Raw genomic sequence first — 21,099 nt, 5'->3', positions numbered from 1 at the left:
TCAACCTACACCTCATTGATCATGAAATAATTTTTTAATTAATATAATATTTATATGTCTCAAACTTACCCAAATATATTTTAAATGGATTTTTTTTTTTGGATCGAGTATCCATGAAAATTCACTCCACTTTCATTCCATCTCCGTCCATTATTTGACACAACAAAAAAAAAAAAAAAAAAAAAAAAGAGAATTTCAATTTTACATCTTTAAGAATATATAATTTTCTATCCATGTGCTAATAATCTCAAGTAATAAACTATAAGTTTTGATGTAATATTAACAGTATTCAAACATCCTCAGAATTGTAGAGTTACAATGTTAAACTTTCGTTAGAACTTAATTAAGAAAAAATCTTTCAAAAGAAAATTTAATTAAAAAAAAGCTAACCTGCCTCTAAGCCATCATTTATCTTTAAATAAAAAATGAATAGGTAGATGGAAGTTGCAGACTGTAAGTTGAATTTTTGCTAGAGGCAAGCTGTTATGGATAACTTGAATTGAAGGTAGCTTTAACAGAATACAATCCTTTACAGGGTTTTACTTTTATAATTATGATAATTGCTAGATTAATTACGATTAAGGCACCATGATCAGAAAAATTGAAACATATAAAATGATAATACATCTGACGAGGCTTCTTCTCCGACCAGATGGATATCAAAATTCATTCACTTCTCTTCTCCATCTCCTAGTTTTCTCTGGCTCTCTCTTTGGTAGCTCTGTTTTGGGAGGAGGTACGTTTTGGATGTGCATACCTAATTAATATACAAATTATAATTGGCCATGGCAGACAATAGATAATACTTCTAACTCCTTCCTGTGTGATCTGGTAAATCTTTCTGCGGTTGATTGACAGCGGAATTGTTTCACTGTCGGCCGGAAAATTTTGTTCTGTCCAGCAAAAAAAATTCTTATCGAACAGAAAAGTTTGTATCTGGGACGAAAAGTTTCCGTAAGGGCGGAAAAGTTTCCTTGCCACGCGATAGCCCTTTTTTTTTTTTTTTTTTTTTTTTTGTGTTTTTTAAGATAAAAAAGAGAGGAGAACTGAGCGCCAGATGTTGGAAGAAGAATTGGGAGTCCCCGAAAACCCTGTCATAAAACTGAAAGGACGAAATTAGCCCTGTATATTGTGAATCTCTCCTGTTCCAATTTCCTCTCCCTATCCTCCCAACATAGAGAGAGCTGTGAAATTGTAAGAACGAAGACGTAAAAGATGCTACCCCAGCAATGGGCTCGACCTTGTGGCAACGAATGCACTCACAAATACGCTGCTCTCACTCAGATTCCATGTATGTAACCTTCCTCTACCTCGTTATTCCTTGTTAAAAAAAATTAAAATATAATTCATTTTAGTTGCTCGCTTTTGTTTTTCTTGTTCGTTGTCCACCAAGACTTGTATATTGTAACTTAGATTTGATATTTCTTAACGATTAATGATGAATTTCTTGTTAATTTACTCGATTTTTTAGATTTTTTTGATTATACGTATGTATACTCTTTGGGTATGGGGGAAAGGGGAAGGGAAGCAGGAATGTGATTACGAATGTATCCTATGTTGCCTATGTTTGGTAATATGAATTACTGTACCCTTTTGAATTTCCCTCCTCTCAAAAGATTGATTATAGCTTTTATTGGTTGCATAATTGGACCATGTTTAAGAAATAAGAAATATAAAAATATGAGCTGCTATTGTTTCTAATTTAAAGAATAATGGAGTAATCCTCCTGTTTGATTATTTATCTGGAAGTGGCTATTCAATTGTTCGTTACAATGTTCTTGACTTTGTAATACATGGAAACAAAATATAGAGGCTACTGCATGAACTGCATTGTCAATATCGACATCACATTGTTGCTTCTGGTGACAACCAATGGACAGGGGAAATGTGAGGAAAATAATTTTATGAATCAATGTTATTTGACATTTTCAAGATGTCTCAAATGCTAAGAAAAATGCTTGGAAGGAAAGCCTATGTATTGTAAATGGTGCTAGTTTGTGAAGTTTGTAATGGATTTATTAACTTTGTATTACTCCGCCTTTCCTCATTATTGGTGACTTTTTCTTAGTGCTTTGTGAATGGCTGAACCCAGATGCTCATATGTAAATAATTGTTTACATGATACAAGTTGCATGTGAGAGATTGCTTACTAGGTTCTCAATTAACGTTATTGACATTTTCAAGATGCCACAGATGTTATTGAATTTGTGGAATATCGTATGCCACAGTGCCACAGGGAGAACTTTGGATTCATTGCACTTGATTTTCTCATAATTGACATGATATTAGATCTGATATCAAACTATCACTTTGATCTGTCTGACTGGTAGTTTGGAATTTTGCAGGGAGAGTGTTCTGCAAGAAGGGATGTGATGCTGATGGAGAAACATGGGAAGAATGTGAGTATCCATCACGCCCCCTCCCAAAAAAGGAATAACTCTCCCCCTAAATTGCCATTTTTTCACATAGATTAGATGTAAATTTTTTCTTTCTATTGGGAGTTACACTTGAAGCTTACGAGTTTAACTCTGATGTTCTTGAACCTTCAGGTCTGTCTGAGTGCAATGAAATATGCTACAAGGACCCTGTATTTAAGGATCAGCAGTGGAGTGCATACATTGACAGGTCACCTGGAGCTGCCAGTTATTCTGAGGTATTTTATCCCTTTAACCTGTAACTTTTTCTCTCTCTTCCATTCTTTTTCACACTTTTCAATCACTGTTGCAGTGATATCATATGATGTGATTCAAGTCCTTGTCCCTTCTTTTCCTGACTTTGTGCAGTGCCCCACTTAGTTTTTCATTTCAAGTGTCATGATCCGTTTGAGTTTTTTCACTCCCATAAGACTGAGGAAGTGTTTAGAATAGATAAATTTCATAAAATTTTCTTCAAAATGTTTTTGGATAGATAATAAAATGCTGGTTTTTCAATCCATTTCCAATTCTACCTGTTCTGTTTCAGCTATTAAATTTTTTCTCATCATTCTCTTTATACAGGAATGCTTCCATGCCTGTGTAGCTGGCTGTGGTTACAAGGTGAGTCTGTTCTCATCATATTGTTGACTATGTTGGTTCATGTTCAATTTATACATGAGAAGGATTTGCATGAATGCTGATTTTCATCAATAACAGAGGGATGGACCCTTTTCAATATACTGTGTTATTTGGAAAGCTCTTTGTTTCTGTATTATCTAGAGGATCTTTGGCAAACATTTATGTGAAAAATTAAAACATTTTCCTGCTTGTATTTGATGTGGAAGTTGTGGATTTCAAGTGGTGTTACTGAATTTGATGCATATATCATACTTGCTGTTCATTTTATTGTTAATCTGAATAAGTTGATCAGAGAAAGATTCCTTTTCTCTTTTCCTTAGCCCACTTCATCTGCCACCAGTTCTTTTGTCTTGAGCTTCTGTAGTCATTAAAGAGGAAGCAACCAATTTATTATGGTAAAAAATTACAACTTAAGCTCAAATAAAATCATTCTTGTAGGATTAGGTAGCATTCTCCTTAAATTCATGTGCTATGCTATATCTTTATTTCATTAATATGATGCTTGTTCATTCTGGACTGCAGTTTGAAATTGAACCAGATAAAGTTGATCAGGTTCGACCAAACAGGCCAAGCAAGCCTCCACCTTCTGTAAAGCCAGCCCATATTCAGAAGCCACCTCCAATAGCTTCTAAACCTGATGAACCTGCTGAAGACATACCTTGCACCTCTGCATAGACAGAAATAGAGCGAGTGAAAGAGAAAATAGGTAGAAAGAGAAAAGAAAGCCACGGTGAGAAACATGACGCAGTCAATTTTGTTAGCTTATGTAGCCCCAGAAGATTCTTATTGCTTCTTGGTTCCAGCTGTGGATCTTTACAACCTAAGGTCCTTTTTTGTTGGCAGCATCTTAATTTTATCCATGTCTTATCCCTCATTGGGTGTCTGAAGCTACGTTGTAGTTGATATCTGTTTTTTTGACAGCATAGCTTGGATAACCGATTTGTAAAATCAAAATCAATCCCTTCACATTTTTGGTTGATGATACAGACCAATGAAGTTGGTTTCAGAAGTAGCATAGTTTCAAAATGTATTTTCTATAACTTTGAGACGAAATTGTACCATGATTCTGTTCATTTTGATGAAATAGGTGAAATTTTTTATGGTGGGATCAGCAGTTATGCAAGTGTTTGTGTTTGCTTTATCACGCTTTGATACAATTTTAGCAGCTTGGGATCTGTCAAAGTGGCGCAGATCGCCCCTGTATATTTGAGTAAGCAGATTCTGTACTAAAGGTCTTAGCAACTCCTGGAAATGAGGAGGTTTTGCTTCTAAAATTCATTGATACATATCAAATTCTTAATACGCTGAACAGGCAGTACGGGAAAACCATAGCATGGCCATGAAAAGGAAATTCAGAGATGGTTAGAATTTCCATTGTATTGAAGGCTAAAACAGTTGACCAGATTGAGTCTAAGAATCAGATTCCTTAGAAATTGCCAGCAGATAATGTTTTAACATTTTGATTGAAAAGTTCAAATATGCAAAGGGAATTTCGTGGATATTCTTGTCTTAATATAGATATTAGTTGGGACTGAATTTTAGAATGTTACCTCACATTTTTTACTAGAGAAATTTTTTCAATTGATTTTTTTTTTAATCCATCATCTGCAAAAGAAATAATTTAGAAAGCAATTACTTCTCGTCCCAAAAAAATTGTCATCGTTTCTTTTTCTACAAATTTTAAGAAAATACAATTAATTTAGTGATAATTTGTGTTTTTTCTTTTCTACCCTTATTTTTATAATAAATTAGCTCCAAATTTATAGGTGTAATTAAATGCAACTACATGTAAAATGTGAATTTATTGAAGGGTAAAATAGAAAAAATAATTTAAATGCATACTATTAGCATTATCCCTGGTTTAAACTACTTTCTAAGTAAAAATTAATTAAAAACATCTCTATCAGTGTCACTGGAGCAGGAACAAACTCGAAAAGACGACGTCGTATTTCTGTGATTCAGTAACCGGACACTAGTACTCGGTTGCTTACGTCTCACAGCAATACATTAATTCAGCAAGCACTGATCAGAAGCCTCATCAATCAAAAACCCTAAAAAAGAAACTGAAATATCAAGTTTGAGATAAATAAGAGGATTTGAAATTCCCTCGAAAAAACAAAATGCCTCAGGTAAGAATAATTGCTAAGAATTTCATGGACATGGTGGCGTCTCTTCCCGCCATGAAGCTGGACAAGCTTTACGCTAATCCCTTCATTTGCCAAGCTATTCTCAGGTGTTCCTTTTCTCTTCTCTTTACATTTCAACTATTATTGCTTTATTTTATCATTACAGTGGCTGAAAAATAAATTGTTAAGTTTGGTTTTAGGTCATTGCCTCCTTTAGCGAAGAAATATGTGTTGGAAATGTTGTATATAGATGGTCCAGTAACAGCCAAGATGCTGGGGGAGTGGGTGCTCGCTGATGGATCCTCTAAGCATAAAGTCTCCATTGATCGCTTGATTCAGTTGAGAATTTTTACTGAAACTGTCGATAGGTAATTTGCAATTGTTTTATTCGAATTTTAATTTGTAATTCTATTGGTTTCTGAGATTTGAGCTGATTGGACAGATTTGATCAGTCATGTTGATCTTCATGTTATTAATAATGAAAACATTAGTCGTCAATACACTATCTGCATTTTGCTGAAATTTTTGGTTCATATTATTAAAATGGCAGGAAAAAGGAAGCCAGTTACAGATTAAATCTAACATTTCAGACTAATCTTCAGAAGCATTTAATAGATCGGTAAGTTTTTACATTCACATGTGTGGCCTTTGTTTGTTGTATTTCTTAGCTTAAATGAATTTATTGGTCAGGTAGGATTTATCAAACACAACACAAGGAAATCAAAGGGAGAAAGGAATAAACCCATCTTGCTTAATGTATTCCATTGAAGTAAATTATTTTAAAGGTTACACATAAATGTACCGATATCAGTAAATAGGCATTGAAAACCATATTATATGTAGACTTTTCTTCTGCATTTTAAACTGTGTCTCGTCTTATTAACATAAACAGATAAATAATGCTTAAATAGTTAAACTGAAATTTGGGCTTGTTCATTTCCAAACTTTAGACATCAAGCATTGTCAATTTATCATTCATGCCTTTGATTGACGGTATTGTATTGCTTGAAATTTCTTAGATTTTGTGTTTAACTTCTAACCTTGTCTTATCACCAATGCTTGAAAATTGAATTTTTCATACTTCAGTGAAGTTTTGCCTAGGGAACCAATGCCTCCAAATATTGTAAGACTCCCAAGCCCAGAGGAACTCGAGGCATATGCCCTTGGACAGTGGGAGGTGTGAGCTTCATCTATGTATTTCTATTATTTGGGTCATTTGCTCATTTTTCTTTGTCAGAAATTATAAGCTAGTTCTTGTTTATCATGGTAAGTTGGTAACCACTATGATATGAAATGATATTATTACTTTTTCCTCTTATGACTGTTCTCTTGTGGCCTGTGATTGTGTTAAATCAGTGTTTCTTGCTACAACTTATAAACTCGGCCCAAGCAGAAAAGCTGACCAACTTTAGCTCTTCTATGATTAAAATTTTCCAAAGGGGTCTTTTGAGTCAAAGGTAATATTTGTTAACACATATTATACACCTTTAGTTCTGAACATTGAGAATCCTACATTTCATACCTCTGACATGCTACATATTTGCCTTTTCTGTAGGGATAAAGATGCTGCCCGATTAACTGAGGGTGGTTTCCAATTTTTGGTGTGCATCATGCTAATCATATGTGATTTGCACTTTCTTATTGTTAATTACTGTAATTTGAAATTTCTTCTCAATATGTGCAATTGCAGCTGATGGATACAAATGCACAACTATGGTACATAATCAGAGAATATATCTCTAACTCTGAGGTAAGAACTTGTTAAATTCTTTTTGGTGGCTTTTTCTTCTTACTTTTTTTCCCAAGTAGTAATAGACTTCTGAGTTCTGATAAAGTCTATTACAGATGCGACTCTCTTACTTGCAAATCCATTTCTTTATGAAACCCATCGTGTGGTATAAAGAACTTCTAAACTAAGATTTGTTCAAAACTGATATATTTTAAATCTTATGTTTGTGGCATTTGATCATTTATATAGAACCTTACTTTCATCTTATTAACATGTTTGAACTATTGAATCCTTTTGTTAATTTTTATTGCTCTTCTTAAGATTCATACAGTAACCAATTCTTCAAAAAATGAGGTGATCCGATCTCCTTGACCGGCTTGGGTTTGGCACAACTGAAATGTGTCTAGAGCTGTTTGCTTGGAGAATTACCAAGATAACATTGTTTCTATATGATGTTAAACAGAGTTGGATAAGCTAAAATCTACCTATAATTCAAGTGTGAGGCTTACAAGCTCAAGCAATTCTTGAGCCATAGGGAACTACAATTAAATTGTTAGATATCAAGCCTCACAGCCTACTATGGAGGTGGCTTACATGTTAATTATGTAAATAACTGTTTAAAAATGATTATTTGACATCACCTTTTTTTTTCCCTTGATACATGAAAGAATATAAATCGTCTAATATGTGAAGAAAAGTCCACTCGTTACATTATTTTCAGCTAATCTCAAAATGATTTTTTTGAATATTCTTATAATTCATTGTTATGCTGTGGTTAAGAATTACGGATTTAAATGCAATGTTTAAAATTTTAATATCCTATTTGAACTTTTGAATATTGGTGGTGTTTATTATAGTTGTAATGAGAATCAGGGATCTAGTGAGCACCCAACCCCATTCAGCCATCGCCTATGTCATTCTCATCCTTTTGGATTTTGTTGGTGAGCTCAAGTTATGCCAGTGAGCTTGTTTAATTATGAGTGTTCCAAACTTAAGCTGACTTTAAGTTGAATTGAAATAAACTCAAAACAGCCAGACATTTTCTTGGTTATTTTTTTGCAAGGATTTTTTTTATGCTTATTTTGTTCTCTTAAGTGTTTTGCTTATCATCTATCTTTGATTAATATTTTCTCCTTTTGGTTCAGGAGCGTGGTATAGATCCACCAGATCTGATTTCCTTTCTGCTAGAGCTTAGTTTTCATACCCCTGGTGAGGTACTGCATGTAATTTTGTAGTTTACATGTCTTCTCATGGATAACACTTTCTGCACAAAATAAAAATGTCTGATTAAAAATTTCCAATGCATTTTCCTTTTCTCAGAAGTACATTTTTGAACTGTTTCCGAAGTCTTACAATGTTCTACATTCTCCTCTTCATGATTTAGGCATATAATATGAATACATTGACTGATATTCAGAGGAATACAATAAAGGACCTTGCAGACCTGGGATTAATTAAACTTCAGCAGGTTATCTATCTGTTTTATTATAGGTTTTCCATGTTCCATTGACCTATCAGATAACAAGTATTACTTTTCTGCATCTCTTATTAATATATAGATTTTCAGGGCAGGAAGGAGAGTTGGTTCATACCTACTAAATTAGCTACAAATCTTTCAGTGAGCTTGACAGATTCATCATCTCGGAAACAGGTGTGATAAACGTAAAGCCCCTACGCATAAATGCCTGGACTTTAACCCCATTTATTTAGTTTCCGTTTTTCCTCTTTAATAATAATATTTTAGATTGCATGTCTTATCTGGTGTTGTTGTAGCATGTAATGCTGTATAACAATATGACTTCAATTTTCAAATATATTCACTAATGTGCAATAGTTAAAACTTTAATCACCCTTCCTTTGTCTAATTGGTACATTATGCTGAGGCCTGAGGTTGACATTGTCTGCCCAGTGAGACAGACAAAGTGCTTGCTAGACATAGTCCTGCTGGAGAAAAGAAAGAGTGATATAGTTAGGAAGGGAGAGCGAGGGAAGAAATTTCTCTTACAGTTTTTTTTCTTCTATTCAGGGATTTGTTGTTGTGGAAACAAACTTTAGGATGTATGCTTATTCGCAATCAAAGCTGCATTGTGAAATTCTGCGTTTGTTTTCAAGGTATGCCCCACACTTACAGCGAAAATAAAATGCCAGCTGCTTAAATTTGCTTATCAATCTGGCAAGTACTCTTTTTTCACATTCACTTTTTACTATCATAATTTCACTGCTTAAACTTGTGCGTTTGACTGTGAAGTTAAAAAGTTCTATGCTTTCTGCTTATATATGCAGAGTTGAGTATCAGCTCCCAAACCTTATTGTTGGAGCAATAACAAAAGAAAGCTTGTATAATGCTTTTGAAAATGGTATCACAGCAGAACAGGTGAGCGTTTATTTAGAATGAATGGGCCCAGCAGGTCAGTACTTTATTTTTTCCCTAAAGAAAGAAGGTTTCCTGGATCACCAAGAATCTTGTAAATAAGACCAAATTCATGAATTAGACAATTTTAAAAAATAGTATTTTCGTCCTGATTACTCTGTATGAATGTATCAACTGTTTATTTCATTAGGCAAAAAGTCACTTCGAGGCACTTATAGATCCTGACATATTTTAGGAGTTTAACATATATTGTTTGTTTCTGATCTTACATTTGGGAACTGTTTACTTTTGAATGGTTTCCTTTGCAGATAATTTCTTTTCTTCAGCAGAATGCTCATCCTCGTGTTGCAGAGAAAATACCTACTGTTCCTGAAAATGTGACAGATCAGGTCACAATGATTTTCCATGTCCACACATGTGTCAATTCAAATATTTTGTTTCCTCTTATCATACAAAAGCTCCAATATGAAATTCACAAACATTATCAAACCAATTACTTCTCTTATATTAATTACCAGTCTTTCTGGCTGTTGCATATGCTGAGACACAGATTATTCTCGACTTCCTAATGTTTTGAAACCCATTCTTTTATGAACAGATAAGACTCTGGGAATCAGATTTGAACAGGGTTGAGATGACCCCTGCACATTTCTATGATGAATTCCCCTCAAGAGTATGTCAAGTATCTTATTTTGACTGTTAATTTGGTCGTGCTTTTTCTTTTTTGGTCATCATTTCATATCTCATCTGTCAGGATGTATTTGAGGCTGCTTGTGACTTTGCACGAGAATGGAGTGGTTTACTGTGGGAGGATTCGAAGAAAATGCGCATGGCAGTCAAGGCAGAACTTCACATGAACATGCGAGAATTTCTTCGAGGACAAAAATAATAGGCCTCTGTGAATATTAAACCGATAAGAGGACATCAAGTTGTATAATTTATTCCAGAAGATCACCCACAACCACAAAATGAGAAAATGTAATACTCGGAAGAAATTTAGGAATCAATCTTCCTGTCACATTGCGATAGATATTCAAAATTTTTAATTATTTTTTCCAATAAGAATCACTCTATAAACTTTTACTACATTTTCTTTTATCTGAAGTTACTTCAAATGTTCATATAGACTTTTGGCAATACTTCGTCCTATCATCGTCCCTTTACACGACGATGGCCCATCTTTGAACCAATAGGAATAACAAGTAACGACATAGTTTCAAAGTTGTGAAAGAAATGCAGATTGAGACTGAAATTTGAACATTTCATTTTGTAGAAAAGGAATTCAAAATGCCAATAACATGTTGCTGCCGCCGTCGAATAAGGGGCCTTCAGTGTGTAAGACTGACGTGATAAGCACTAAACAACAGCAACAACATTGAGAGTTGAGACTGAAACACATATTTCAAAAAAAAATTAAAAATGTCAAAAAAAATTTGAAGGGAAGTAAAATGTTGCTGCCCAGGATCGAACTGGGGACCTTCAGTGTGTAAGACTGACGTGATAACCACTACACCACAGCAACGAGATTGGCAGTAGTGGCTTAAACAAACTATATTTCAAAACCAAATTAAAAATGTCAAAAAAAGTTTGAAGAGAAGTAAAATGTTGCTGCCCAGTATCGAACTGGGGACCTTCAGTGTGTAAGACTGACGTGATAACCACTACACCACAGCAACCTACTGGCATATCATTCCAAATTTTAATATAGTACGATATTATTTTGTAGTTTTCCAAAGGGAAAGTGAGCCCAGCCAAAAGGGCATTAACAGTACAAAGACAGTTTCCAAGAAATTTCCATGCTCATTATGCATCATGCAATTATGATGTAATATCCAAGTTTGTCATGTTCTTTGGGTTCTGAAACTGTACTATTAACAGGATGGATCCATTAAGATCAGTTGTCATGTAATTTTGTATCAGATAAACCTTTGAATTATTTGATTCTCCAATTTCTGCAAGTTCTAAGAAAAAATGGCAAGCATTGCAAAGACTTTGCTGAGGTCAATACTGAAAATGGTAAATGCAGTTGTAGGAATGTTTGGAATTGCAATGGTTCTGTATAGTCTTTGGATGGCCAGAGTGTGGCAAAGAGACATGGAAGGCTCATCATCATCTCTTGATGTTCATGATTCTACTGCTCCATGGCATGTACTTTCTATCTTTTCACTTATGTTTTGTGTTTGTTTTATCAAATATTTTATGTTAAACTGTCAATTTTGTCATAAATAACTCTTCCTTTCATGATTAATACATTCATTGCTTGACATAGTCCATAAACCTGCAGGTTTATATACACTTTTCTAAGCATTGGCGTTTCCATGTGCTTCATTACATGTCTCGGCCATATTTCTGCAGATAGCTCAAACAGTTTCTGCCTTTCTTGTGTATCCTTATTATATTTTATCATAATTAATTCTTATGCTTAGCTTATAATTTTGTTAAACTAATAAAAACATATATGCAAGTTCAGAGGAAATTAAGAAATAGTGTTTACCTTCATAGAAGACACAGTATACAGTAATTATCTTTGTGCTTTTCTTGCTGGAATCTGCAATTGCAGCTGATATACTCCTAAATTCTGCTTGGGAAAAGGTACATTAATTAATTGATAAATCAAAACTTCTTGATATTGTTTTGTTCTATTTACTTTGTTTTACTTGTTCTTTTCTACAGGATTTACCTGAGGATCCAACAGGGAGATTCCATGATTTTAAAGAATTTGTCGAGTCAAATTTTGATGTTTTCAAATGGATAGGTTTGTTGATCGTCTTAGCTCAGGTATTTTAAAAAAGAAATTCCTTTCAATTTGATCAGATTTCCAATAATTTATTAAAGTCTGAGACATAATTGGATATGCATGCAGGGATGCTGTATCTTATTTGCAATGGCTTTGAGAGCTGTACGAGTAAATTATAATGGACCCTCCAACTATGACAGTGACGATGAATACACAGCAGCCAGGCTTCCACTACTAAATAAACATTTACAGACACCTTCTTATGTGGTTAATGGCGATCCACATTTGGCCTCCAAGAATGATTCATGGAATGTAAGGATTTAGAATCGATTATAACAGCTTTATCTTCCTTTTAAATTATTTAGATTAATTACAACATAGACCATAAGTTTATCATATTACACAATTTGGTCCTTACTATTTCAGAATTAGTAATTTCCTTCCGTCAAGTAAGTACGCGAATGGTAATTTTCTCATTTAATTGGGAAATGTTTTTTCTTTTTTCCTCCTTTGTAGACAAAAGAGACAGACTCCTTCGTGAAGAGAATAGCATCAACTTATGAGGAAAACAACAAGAAGGCAACAAACTAATTCTGCTAGCCTGCAATGCCAATAAATTAAGAGATGTTTTCTAACAATAACGTTGGAATTAACTGTAATTAGGTTAAATCATGCATGCCACTTAGAATGGAAGTTGTCTTTGTCATCTTTGTTATTGCATGTTGTGTATTTACTATTTAGTGTCATAAACAAGAAAAAGAAAAGCTCTTTCCAGATCAAGAATAAATAACCAACTCAACATTTCAGCCTAAAAGTAAAATAAAGATACATAAATGTTTCAAACTATAATTCTTTTTTTTCTAAAAATAGCACTATCTTACAGCAAAGATGGAAAAATGGGCAAAAAAAAAAAAAAGAGAAAGAAATAGCAGCTACTCAGATTTCTTTGTAGTAGTTGACACCTTTCTCTTCATTCGGCTGTAGGGCCCAATTGTCCTATCCATAATATACATGTAGATGACCTGGCTCCAAGACTTATACGAGTCTAAATTTTGATAATATTCTGGCGCAATCTCCTTCACCTTGTGAAGCCTGTTCCCAGCGATCCTAGGAAAATCATGATGTTCATTGTGGAACCCTACATGCCAAGTTAGCAAATTTAAAGGGCCATAATAAGAATATGTCTCTTGATCAGGCTTGAAGACATAATGTTCGGAGATAAAATGTCCCGCCATTGGGTGCATTCCACCTCCAACAAACGTGGAAAGGATTAAATAGCCAAAAGATCGCCAGCCCCAAAAATGAACCACGGAGGCATTCAAGGCTATCTGAATAAAAAGGTTGACGAACTCCCAATAACCAGGTGGCTTTGGTTTGAGAAATAGAGGCCTCAGAGCATAGAAGAAGAGTTGTAAGATAACCCATATGGATTTTGCAACAACATTCTTCACAAGATGGGCTTCAGCATGGCTTGGGATGTCCATATCAATCCCATCTACTCCTTGAAAGCGATGGTGTTCAAGGTGATATTTCTGGAAGGTAACGGACATGGGCACACCAATAGGGAGGTTAGCAAAAATCCCAAGCCACCGGTTGTAGACGGGGGTAGAGAAAGCGAGATTATGACTGAGCTCATGGATGGCTAAGAAAAGATTGTGGTTGAGGAACGAACCAAAGAAGTAAGCTATTGTCAGTATCTTCAGCCAGCCAGCATCATGAAGTAATGTAGCTGTCCAAAGCTGAAGCATGACAACCATAGTAACCTGAAACATCACAAAGTTCAAGATCATAAACCATTAAAATTAAGAAGAAAAATATGATAATATGCACAATTTCCATCAAAAAATGCACATCACTCTGTATCTTTACACCAGTACTCAAATATTTCCAACCAATCTTATATATAACTATGATTTTCAATTTAGTTTAAAGCTCCTTTTTTTTTCTTTTTTTTTTTTTTTTTGCACAACCTAAAAGAGGAATCATGTACTGGATAAAAATAACTAATATTGGAAATATTTATCCATTTACATTTACTTATTAAGATATGGAGCTAGAATCAATTACAAGGAAAAGTGTGGAAGGCATGGCAAGTCGTAGAGCCCTAGACCAGAATTCTTTTCTTGTTTCTCTTGTAGAAAATATGGAAGATAATTTCTCGAAAACATCTTTCAGATATCTCATAAAACCTATACAAATTTCCTTAAATTTGGGCAGAGTGATACTCTTGTTTGATTTTAACTAAAGGAGGTGAAAAGCACATCTAAAAAATTATTAAGAGTGACCTAGAAACATTGCAATTATAAATTAGATCTTGAATTGAATTGCAGATGTCTAACCAAAAAGTAATATTACACATTCTAAGGTGTGCAAAAATAAACGTCAGTCACAGTCATAAACAATAAAGTTCTTCTGCACATTATCAAGCACTTCTCGATTCCAGGAATAAGCCTCGTCTTCTATGCAGAACAAATAGTTAAAGTCAAGATTCTCAGGCTCTCAAATGCAATAGAAAACAAGTCAAATTAACATAAGTTACCACATAAAGTTGCAAAACGAGAGTTACAGTCAACCAAACTTATGCATAAGCCATGGAGTTACGAAAGAATCCATTGCCAGTAAATCTTGTTTCTTTATGAAGGTACGATTCACATAATCAATGAGGAAAAATTACGAATTGAAAGATGAATCGAGGCACAGTTACAATATATATCGAAAGAAAAAGATCCAGTTCCAATAAATTGAATGTATGATGATTTTTTGAAAGAAAACAACAGCAAGTGTAAAGGCAAATACTCAACAATGAGCAAAATGGAGAATCGCATTAATCATCCAAATAAAGCATAGAAATTCACCCACATTATCTCAGATCTAAACAACAAAATAAACAAAGACCAAAAATTGGAAATGGAGAATAAGAGAAAAAGACACCTTGAAGCAAGCCAAACGGTCAGGGCCAAAGAGTTGTTTAATTTGAGGATATTGAGAGAGGATCTGTCTTCTCCTAGAAGCATGAGGCTCATCTGTATACGACCAGAAGAAGTCGGTGGCCATTACTCCTTCGTCTTCCTCTTCCTCGAGCTTGTCCTCTATCTTCTCTCCCCCTTTGCCCATTTTTTCCCCTCGTTTCGCTCTCACTCCCGCCTCTCTTTCTCTATTGGCCCCTTCTTCTTCTCTTATTCCAGAAAGATATTCTCTCCTTTGCTATGGCTACAGATGCGGTTTAAAAATGGAGGGAGAGGGATATACGCATAAGTCATAACGCAGTCACGAGTCATGATATATGAAGCACTCTCCTTCTCCCACCCCATGTTATTTTTTACCAATAAAGTGACAGTAATAATTCGGTGTCGTGACGCGCTAAAAACAAATCAGACGTAATCCAACGGTTACTGAGCTGCATCGCAAGAAACGGTGTCGTTTACAACGAGAACGCCTGTACGCACAATCAGAAAGACAAAGTTAAAAAAAGAAAGTGGACCATACTTGATGGTCAATCTGCCGGATTTTACAGGTTGGATCTTGGAGTATCTGCTTAGAAAGACTGGACAACACCGCTGTGGATCTTAAGGTCACATTACAATAAGAAGAACATGCTACACGGCCCCACTGATTGGAATCTGGTTGATTTGCCATTCATCTTATTAATTTTTTACTAATTACCAACCTTTTTTTTTTTCAACTCAATAATCTGTCTCAAACTTTTAGTCCAAAATTACCACCACACTTTTCTATGTTGAATTTGATGGTAGCTTCAATTATTTATAGTTTACCAGAAGAAGAAGAAGAAGAAGAAAGAGGAGGTGCAAGTGACACAGAATTAGCAAAAGCTTAAGGAGTAAATATGAAGAAGCTATACAAGGATTTACAAATGTGCTAAATACAATTTATGAACCCCATCTCTAACCTAATCTCAACCTCGCCAACCAACTCCAAGTTGGATTCTTCAGAAAAGAAAAGCACTGATATTTTTCTAATTTGGCCTAAATATTTGCCAAATCAATTTCAGTGACCTTATGCAATGCAACGGAAACAGAGAGGAAACTACTCATCAAGATCTCTCTTTTTTTCTTTTTCTGGGTTTGGGATTGATACTACTAACCCAAACTCGTTGGGAGATGGAGATCTCAGACCATTCTTGTGCCTATCTAAGATGAGAATCATAAGTGTCAAAAAGGGCATCTGGAACAATCAACGGCAACTTATCTACATACATGAAAAGCCTTCTAAGATTCTCCCTTGTCACTGTTGCCATGTCCACTATATCCCTACTATCAGTAAAAACCCACAAATCTCCAGAGTTCACTCTCTTCAGACTGTCACGACAGAAGGGGCATGACTGCGATCTCGATCGCCTGCAATCATGGCAGCAATACATCCTCAATTTGTCATCCAAATGTTAACAGATAAAACCACATTTCAACATATGAAAATTCAAATTACAGATGAAAGGAAGACGAGACTGATGCATATGCTTAGCCTCCACACAACCAAAAGACAATACACAATATTGATTCCATGTTACAATGTCTTTTAGTCTCAAGCAGAAAAATGAGTATCACCACGCCAGAGATACGGATGCTAAAGGCTTACTTTTAAGTTTCATCAAGTACAAAATTGAAATCATCTTTAAATAAAACAATTCATAGAAGTTGGAAAATCAATAACTTTAGTTATACCAAAATGACACAAGTATGATACGATTCTTATAGCATTTCCTTTAAACTATACAGGCACATAAGTAAATCTTAGCCAGGGAAAACTTTCGATACATATCAAGACACCCAAACATGAAACTAGAGCTGGGGTATGTAAGGATCCAGCTTAAAGCAAGTAGTGATCCATCCCAATAACCTGCTCAAGCACTCTTCCCTTCTGTAACAACCCCCAAACCAGACCACCAAGAGAGAGAGAGAGAGAGAGAGAGAGAGAACCCAACTCAACATCCCAAAATACATGCTTGCACATATACATGAACATGAAGCAAGGATTACGACAATGAAGAAGAAGGCACACAATAAACCAGTTCTACACATAAAATTTGTAAGGTAGTTTATGAGTCTTGGGCATACCCTTCAACTGAGTAAGCATTGGCACATGCAACAATCTACAGGGTGAGATAATAAAGCAAAAACTTTGAGAGTTGCATAAATTTCCTAAAAAGTGGGACCAAGATGGACAGATAAATAAAAAGTAGGGCTAAAATGGACAGGTAAAATTTGTTCCATATTCCCGTCGAAGAAGCTTCTGTCAGCATCTACAGATGTAAAACAGATCACACATCAAGTGTGCAACAACCAACTACAAATGGCAAAAACAAAACAAAAAAAAAGAGCTAAAAAACATAATTCTAAATTGACTAAACAAGTCATCATGTGCAAAAAATATGCCAGACCAAAATGCAGGTAATATCAAGTATCTAACAAAAATGTCTTAATAAGTATCCAACTAGCCATAACTTAACTCTTCAATAAAATTGGAAATCTACAAATACACCAAATATCATATTAAAATTGATCACACAATTACTCATCCCCTATCAAGATGTCCCTCTCACCCTCAAGCCTCAGAAAATATCATAGGTGTCTTTAGGCAATCAATGAAAACTTGATGCTTTATTAGTAGATACAGAGTCGGTTGTCATATTGAAAAACAAAGTATTAACAAGATTTTGCAAAGAAAGGCATGCATTTCCCTTGAATTTCTCTAAGTACCACCTGTAAAGACAATTTCTTCCCTCGCTCATGGATTCGTAAGATTATGCAATTCTGAATTCAATAGAATGAACAAATCCACCTTTCAGAAGAAAGTAGATGCAATTTCATTTAACTTAGGCATACAGCTAGGAGTTCATGTTGTCCAAAATGATAAAGAAAAAAAGGTCTAATATGATTTAGGATGATTACCACATATAACTGGAAAGAAAAAAACAACTACAAAAGCAAAAAGTTTTCTTCAGATCCCAAGAACAAGAAGGAACCAGCTGTAGAGAAAGTGAGAGAGTACCATTCTCGGTAACATTTCAAGCACATGGCATGGTTGCAGTTAGGCAGTACAATCTTACTATTCATCTCCATGCATATTCCACATTCCTCTTCTCTTTCAATATCCGCTTCTGTATGTTGCCAATGTTCTTCATCATCTCTTCTTCGGTACCTTTCCATGCATACTGCCTTCTGTTTCTTATCCTCTGAATCAGTGACCCCTCTTTGAAGTTGCAATAAAGAGGGATAAATAACCGCTGGCCAGACAAGGAATGCAGATATTAAGGTAAGAGAATAAGGGACAAACTATGGTGAAATTAATACACAACAAAAACTCATAGAAGATGGCAATTTACCATAGAACTCCCTAATACTTGCTTTTCTTTCATGAGTAGACATGGTAGTGGTGCCATCCACATAAACCTATTAGATAAATCAGCATATCAAGGCTTTTCCATGATTTATTTAGTTACAATTGTGGCCATCAATAGAAAAAATTTCAACCTTATATATTAGGATTCTTAACAGGCCAAGCGCGCCTGCTAGGTGGCAATCTGTCCATTGAACTAGGAAAAGAAACAGGTGGGCAGCTGGACTGTAAGACATTCTCATCTGAAGGCCGGCACCATCATACTCTCGTGGGAAATCAGATGCCCTGTAAGTACATTGCAAGATAAGAATTTAAACAGAAGCAAAAATTCTGCAAGGCCTTCAAGTTAACAACCTGGTAGAATACCCAACGACAATGAGACAAAAGTCAAGGCATGAGCACACATAAAAACCCATTACAGAATTCGTTAATAGTATTTTCAAGACAAAAGGACCAAAGTCAGTACTGTCCTTGTAGCCCACAGCAACATTTACAATTAAATTTATATATTTATCTTCAAACTCGGAATGCCTCAGAAACGACAAAATAATATGCCATAGTGAACAATTGGGCGTGGCCTTTCTTTTATAGTAAGCATTTGTTTGTAGAAAAAAGAAGTACCAACGCTCTATGTCATATCTGCTTCAAGATAATGTTATAAAAGCACAACCAAGTGGAAGCCATCGGCCATGTGATGAAGTGGAGTGAATACTGCCCAATAGCGAAGCCCCCTTCCAACCCTCCTCTCTCTCTCTCTCTCTCTCTTCTCACTCTTCGGAATGGTAGATAGTAAATTTAAAAAAAAAAAAAAACATACAGAGGAACAGAGAATCCTGCTAATAGACAAAGCTAATGCAAATCACCGCAGAAGTTCACAATTGGATAACATTTGAATGAATTTCAGGTGAGTGGAAAAGATAAGGGGGAAAGAAGATTAGAACTTTAACATAAGAACCGTTGGATATGCAAAAGAATATACGAAAAAACTTATCTCCATCAAAAAATGTATCAATGTTAGACACTAAACTCAAATTTTGACCATGACGCCCAAAAGAAAGAATTTATCATGCAGGAACAAGAATGATCGTAGTTTACTCACAGTAGCTGAGACATAAACAGATAAAATTAGTACTGGGCCTAAAGAGGCTTCGTAGTGTACCCGAGCCTAAAATCATAATACAAAACAAAACAGCAAAAAATAAAAATAAAAACAGAGCACATAAACCAAAACAGCAACAAAAATTAAAAATTGTATGCTTTATGATTCACATTCAACCACCGATTACAACAATGACGACACAAAAAAAATTAAAACAAAATTTTCAATTCCAAAAAAAAAAAAAAATGAAACGCATCATAAAATCAAAGCTCAAAAAACCCAAAAGTTGAAAAAATTCCTCACTTACAGAGTATTAGCATGTTGGATATCAGCTTCAAGCACTTTGAGAGAGTCTTTGAAGGACTTTCTCATAGAAGCTACGTACATCTCTTACAATACTCGAGATTAAACAATCAAATTATTCTCTCTCAAAACTAGAAACACGCCCAAAAGCCAAAACCCCAGCCCTCCCTCCCTTCTATCTCCCTCTCCACCAAAACCCCTTTTTCCTCTCCCAACCTATCTACGGTCCTTTATGTAAAAAAATGGATTCTTTCTATTTTTTCGACTCTCCCTGGTGGGGTTGTTCTAATAGGTGCTTCTTGAAAGCGAAGCCGATAGAGAAGAAGAGGGGACACGTGGATAAGGAAAAGGATATCGTGGAGCGTTGAAAATAAATGATAGATTAAAAAAATTATAAATGGAAAAATAATAATAATAAGATAGGAAGCGAAAGGAGCCAACCTGCCCGTGACTGTATATTTGTGGCTTATCCATTAGGATTTCTCATTTTTTTCAATGCAGCGCTTGTTTTTGTCCGCCACTTTTTTTTTTTCCGCTTTATTTACACTTTCGGTTTTATTTAGCTTTAACTCCACGCACTCTTTTTTTTTTTTTTAATTGGTTGCCTTTGCCCTCTTCTTTTATTTTATTCTTCAAAATATTTTTTTATCTCGATTTAATGAATTAAAATAATATCATAAATAACACGTATAAATAATGCTATTTTTAATTTATTAAATTGATAAAAATTTTATAATCAAATTCATTTTATTTCTTTTTTGTTTGTTATTTTACGTTTAAAAGATACAAAATAATTGCTTATTCTTTCTAATTATAATTATAACTTTATTTCTTATATGTTTGCTAAATACGTTGATTAGTCCATTCAATTAAATTTAAATGAGTAACTAAATAGTTAATTTTTAAAATTACAATTTACTACTGAAAGATTAAATAATTTAGTGAAAGTAAACTTTAGAGAATCATCAATATAGTTATCAATTTAAAAAAAAGTTATAGTTATGATTAAATTGAGAGGTTAAATAATCTTGAAAAAACCTTTTTTTTTTTTTTTTTGAGAAATTTTAAAATGTTTTTATCTCTCATTTTTTAAAATTTGCTATATTTGAAATTATTTATGGTTTTTAAAAAATTCAAGAGTTAATTAATTTTTTAAAATATTACTCTCATATCTATTAAATTAATGAATAATATTTTTTATTATAACACTCGTCTTAGCATATCCTTCTTCTTCACTTTTTAAATTTTAGTAACAAGAAATGGTTGTTAAAACTTGAGTATGGATGATTGTTGAGTTAATAAGCATCTTCTTTTCATAATTAAAGTC

General features: G+C 34.4%; 5 protein-coding genes and 2 non-coding genes across 7 annotated transcripts; 3 read left to right on the top strand and 4 right to left on the bottom strand.

Moving 5' to 3' along the window:
* The first annotated feature begins 591 nt into the window (after positions 1-591).
* Positions 592-4,153, top strand: LOC105649527 (defensin-like protein). Its single transcript, XM_012236193.4, has 5 exons — positions 592-1,291; positions 2,346-2,399; positions 2,550-2,653; positions 2,997-3,035; positions 3,576-4,153. Exons 1-5 carry the CDS (start codon positions 1,216-1,218, stop codon positions 3,726-3,728), a joined length of 426 nt encoding a protein of 141 aa, XP_012091583.1. The 5' UTR covers positions 592-1,215; the 3' UTR covers positions 3,729-4,153.
* Positions 4,154-5,022: 869 nt separating this feature from the next.
* On the top strand, positions 5,023-10,365 carry LOC105649526 (transcription factor-like protein). The gene is made up of 15 exons (XM_012236192.4): positions 5,023-5,286; positions 5,380-5,547; positions 5,730-5,798; positions 6,266-6,356; positions 6,536-6,636; positions 6,735-6,780; positions 6,870-6,929; positions 8,054-8,122; positions 8,293-8,376; positions 8,476-8,559; positions 8,935-9,020; positions 9,192-9,282; positions 9,588-9,668; positions 9,878-9,952; positions 10,034-10,365. Exons 1-15 carry the CDS (start codon positions 5,174-5,176, stop codon positions 10,166-10,168), a joined length of 1,353 nt encoding a protein of 450 aa, XP_012091582.1. The 5' UTR covers positions 5,023-5,173; the 3' UTR covers positions 10,169-10,365.
* Positions 10,366-10,728: 363 nt separating this feature from the next.
* TRNAV-UAC (transfer RNA valine (anticodon UAC)) lies at positions 10,729-10,801 on the bottom strand. The gene has a single exon. It is a non-coding gene; the product is annotated as a tRNA-Val (tRNA).
* An 81-nt stretch (positions 10,802-10,882) lies between these two features.
* TRNAV-UAC (transfer RNA valine (anticodon UAC)) lies at positions 10,883-10,955 on the bottom strand. Its single transcript has one exon. It is a non-coding gene; the product is annotated as a tRNA-Val (tRNA).
* A 139-nt stretch (positions 10,956-11,094) lies between these two features.
* LOC149492317 (tetraspanin-19-like) lies at positions 11,095-12,722 on the top strand. Its single transcript, XM_089716580.1, has 6 exons — positions 11,095-11,423; positions 11,564-11,663; positions 11,791-11,871; positions 11,953-12,057; positions 12,143-12,328; positions 12,533-12,722. The coding sequence occupies exons 1-6, from the start codon at positions 11,251-11,253 to the stop codon at positions 12,605-12,607; spliced, it is 720 nt and encodes a 239-aa protein (XP_089572706.1). The 5' UTR covers positions 11,095-11,250; the 3' UTR covers positions 12,608-12,722.
* A 70-nt stretch (positions 12,723-12,792) lies between these two features.
* Positions 12,793-15,336, bottom strand: DES-1-LIKE (fatty acid desaturase family protein). The gene is made up of 2 exons (XM_089716578.1): positions 14,948-15,336; positions 12,793-13,779 (listed from the first exon to the last, which is right to left on the bottom strand). The coding sequence occupies exons 1-2, from the start codon at positions 15,128-15,130 to the stop codon at positions 12,949-12,951; spliced, it is 1,014 nt and encodes a 337-aa protein (XP_089572704.1). The 5' UTR covers positions 15,131-15,336; the 3' UTR covers positions 12,793-12,948.
* A 500-nt stretch (positions 15,337-15,836) lies between these two features.
* LOC149492316 (E3 ubiquitin-protein ligase AIRP2-like) lies at positions 15,837-19,953 on the bottom strand. Its single transcript, XM_089716579.1, has 5 exons — positions 19,777-19,953; positions 18,505-18,655; positions 18,357-18,423; positions 18,023-18,257; positions 15,837-16,371 (listed from the first exon to the last, which is right to left on the bottom strand). Exons 1-5 carry the CDS (start codon positions 19,854-19,856, stop codon positions 16,161-16,163), a joined length of 744 nt encoding a protein of 247 aa, XP_089572705.1. The 5' UTR covers positions 19,857-19,953; the 3' UTR covers positions 15,837-16,160.
* Positions 19,954-21,099: the final 1,146 nt, after the last annotated feature.

This window comes from Jatropha curcas, chromosome 11 (assembly GCF_041381405.1).
Source record: "Jatropha curcas cultivar XTBG-Jc1 chromosome 11, XTBG_Jcur_1.0, whole genome shotgun sequence".
NCBI classification, from domain to species: domain Eukaryota; kingdom Viridiplantae; phylum Streptophyta; class Magnoliopsida; order Malpighiales; family Euphorbiaceae; genus Jatropha; species Jatropha curcas.
This window is presented reverse-complemented; position numbering and strand designations above follow the sequence as displayed.

Excerpts from the sequence above, each read along its gene's own strand:
- DES-1-LIKE (XM_089716578.1), bottom strand. The coding sequence starts at position 15,130 with ATGGGCAAAGGGGGAGAGAAGATAGAGGACAAGCTCGAGGAAGAGGAA. Across the intron at positions 13,780-14,947 it reads ACCGTTTGGCTTGCTTCAAG|GTTACTATGGTTGTCATGCT; the intron begins GTGTCTTTTTCT and ends GTGATGTTTCAG.
- LOC105649527 (XM_012236193.4), top strand. The coding sequence starts at position 1,216 with ATGCTACCCCAGCAATGGGCTCGACCTTGTGGCAACGAATGCACTCAC. Across the intron at positions 2,400-2,549 it reads TGGAGAAACATGGGAAGAAT|GTCTGTCTGAGTGCAATGAA; the intron begins GTGAGTATCCAT and ends TTGAACCTTCAG. Across the intron at positions 3,036-3,575 it reads TAGCTGGCTGTGGTTACAAG|TTTGAAATTGAACCAGATAA; the intron begins GTGAGTCTGTTC and ends TCTGGACTGCAG.
- LOC105649526 (XM_012236192.4), top strand. The coding sequence starts at position 5,174 with ATGCCTCAGGTAAGAATAATTGCTAAGAATTTCATGGACATGGTGGCG. Across the intron at positions 6,637-6,734 it reads AGGGGTCTTTTGAGTCAAAG|GGATAAAGATGCTGCCCGAT; the intron begins GTAATATTTGTT and ends CCTTTTCTGTAG. Across the intron at positions 9,021-9,191 it reads ATTCTGCGTTTGTTTTCAAG|AGTTGAGTATCAGCTCCCAA; the intron begins GTATGCCCCACA and ends TTATATATGCAG.
- LOC149492316 (XM_089716579.1), bottom strand. The coding sequence starts at position 19,856 with ATGTACGTAGCTTCTATGAGAAAGTCCTTCAAAGACTCTCTCAAAGTG. Across the intron at positions 18,656-19,776 it reads ATCCAACATGCTAATACTCT|GGCATCTGATTTCCCACGAG; the intron begins GTAAGTGAGGAA and ends ATGTACTTACAG. Across the intron at positions 16,372-18,022 it reads TTGAAATGTTACCGAGAATG|GCGATCGAGATCGCAGTCAT; the intron begins GTACTCTCTCAC and ends CCATGATTGCAG.
- LOC149492317 (XM_089716580.1), top strand. The coding sequence starts at position 11,251 with ATGGCAAGCATTGCAAAGACTTTGCTGAGGTCAATACTGAAAATGGTA. Across the intron at positions 11,424-11,563 it reads CATGATTCTACTGCTCCATG|GTTTATATACACTTTTCTAA; the intron begins GCATGTACTTTC and ends ATAAACCTGCAG. Across the intron at positions 12,058-12,142 it reads TGTTGATCGTCTTAGCTCAG|GGATGCTGTATCTTATTTGC; the intron begins GTATTTTAAAAA and ends ATATGCATGCAG.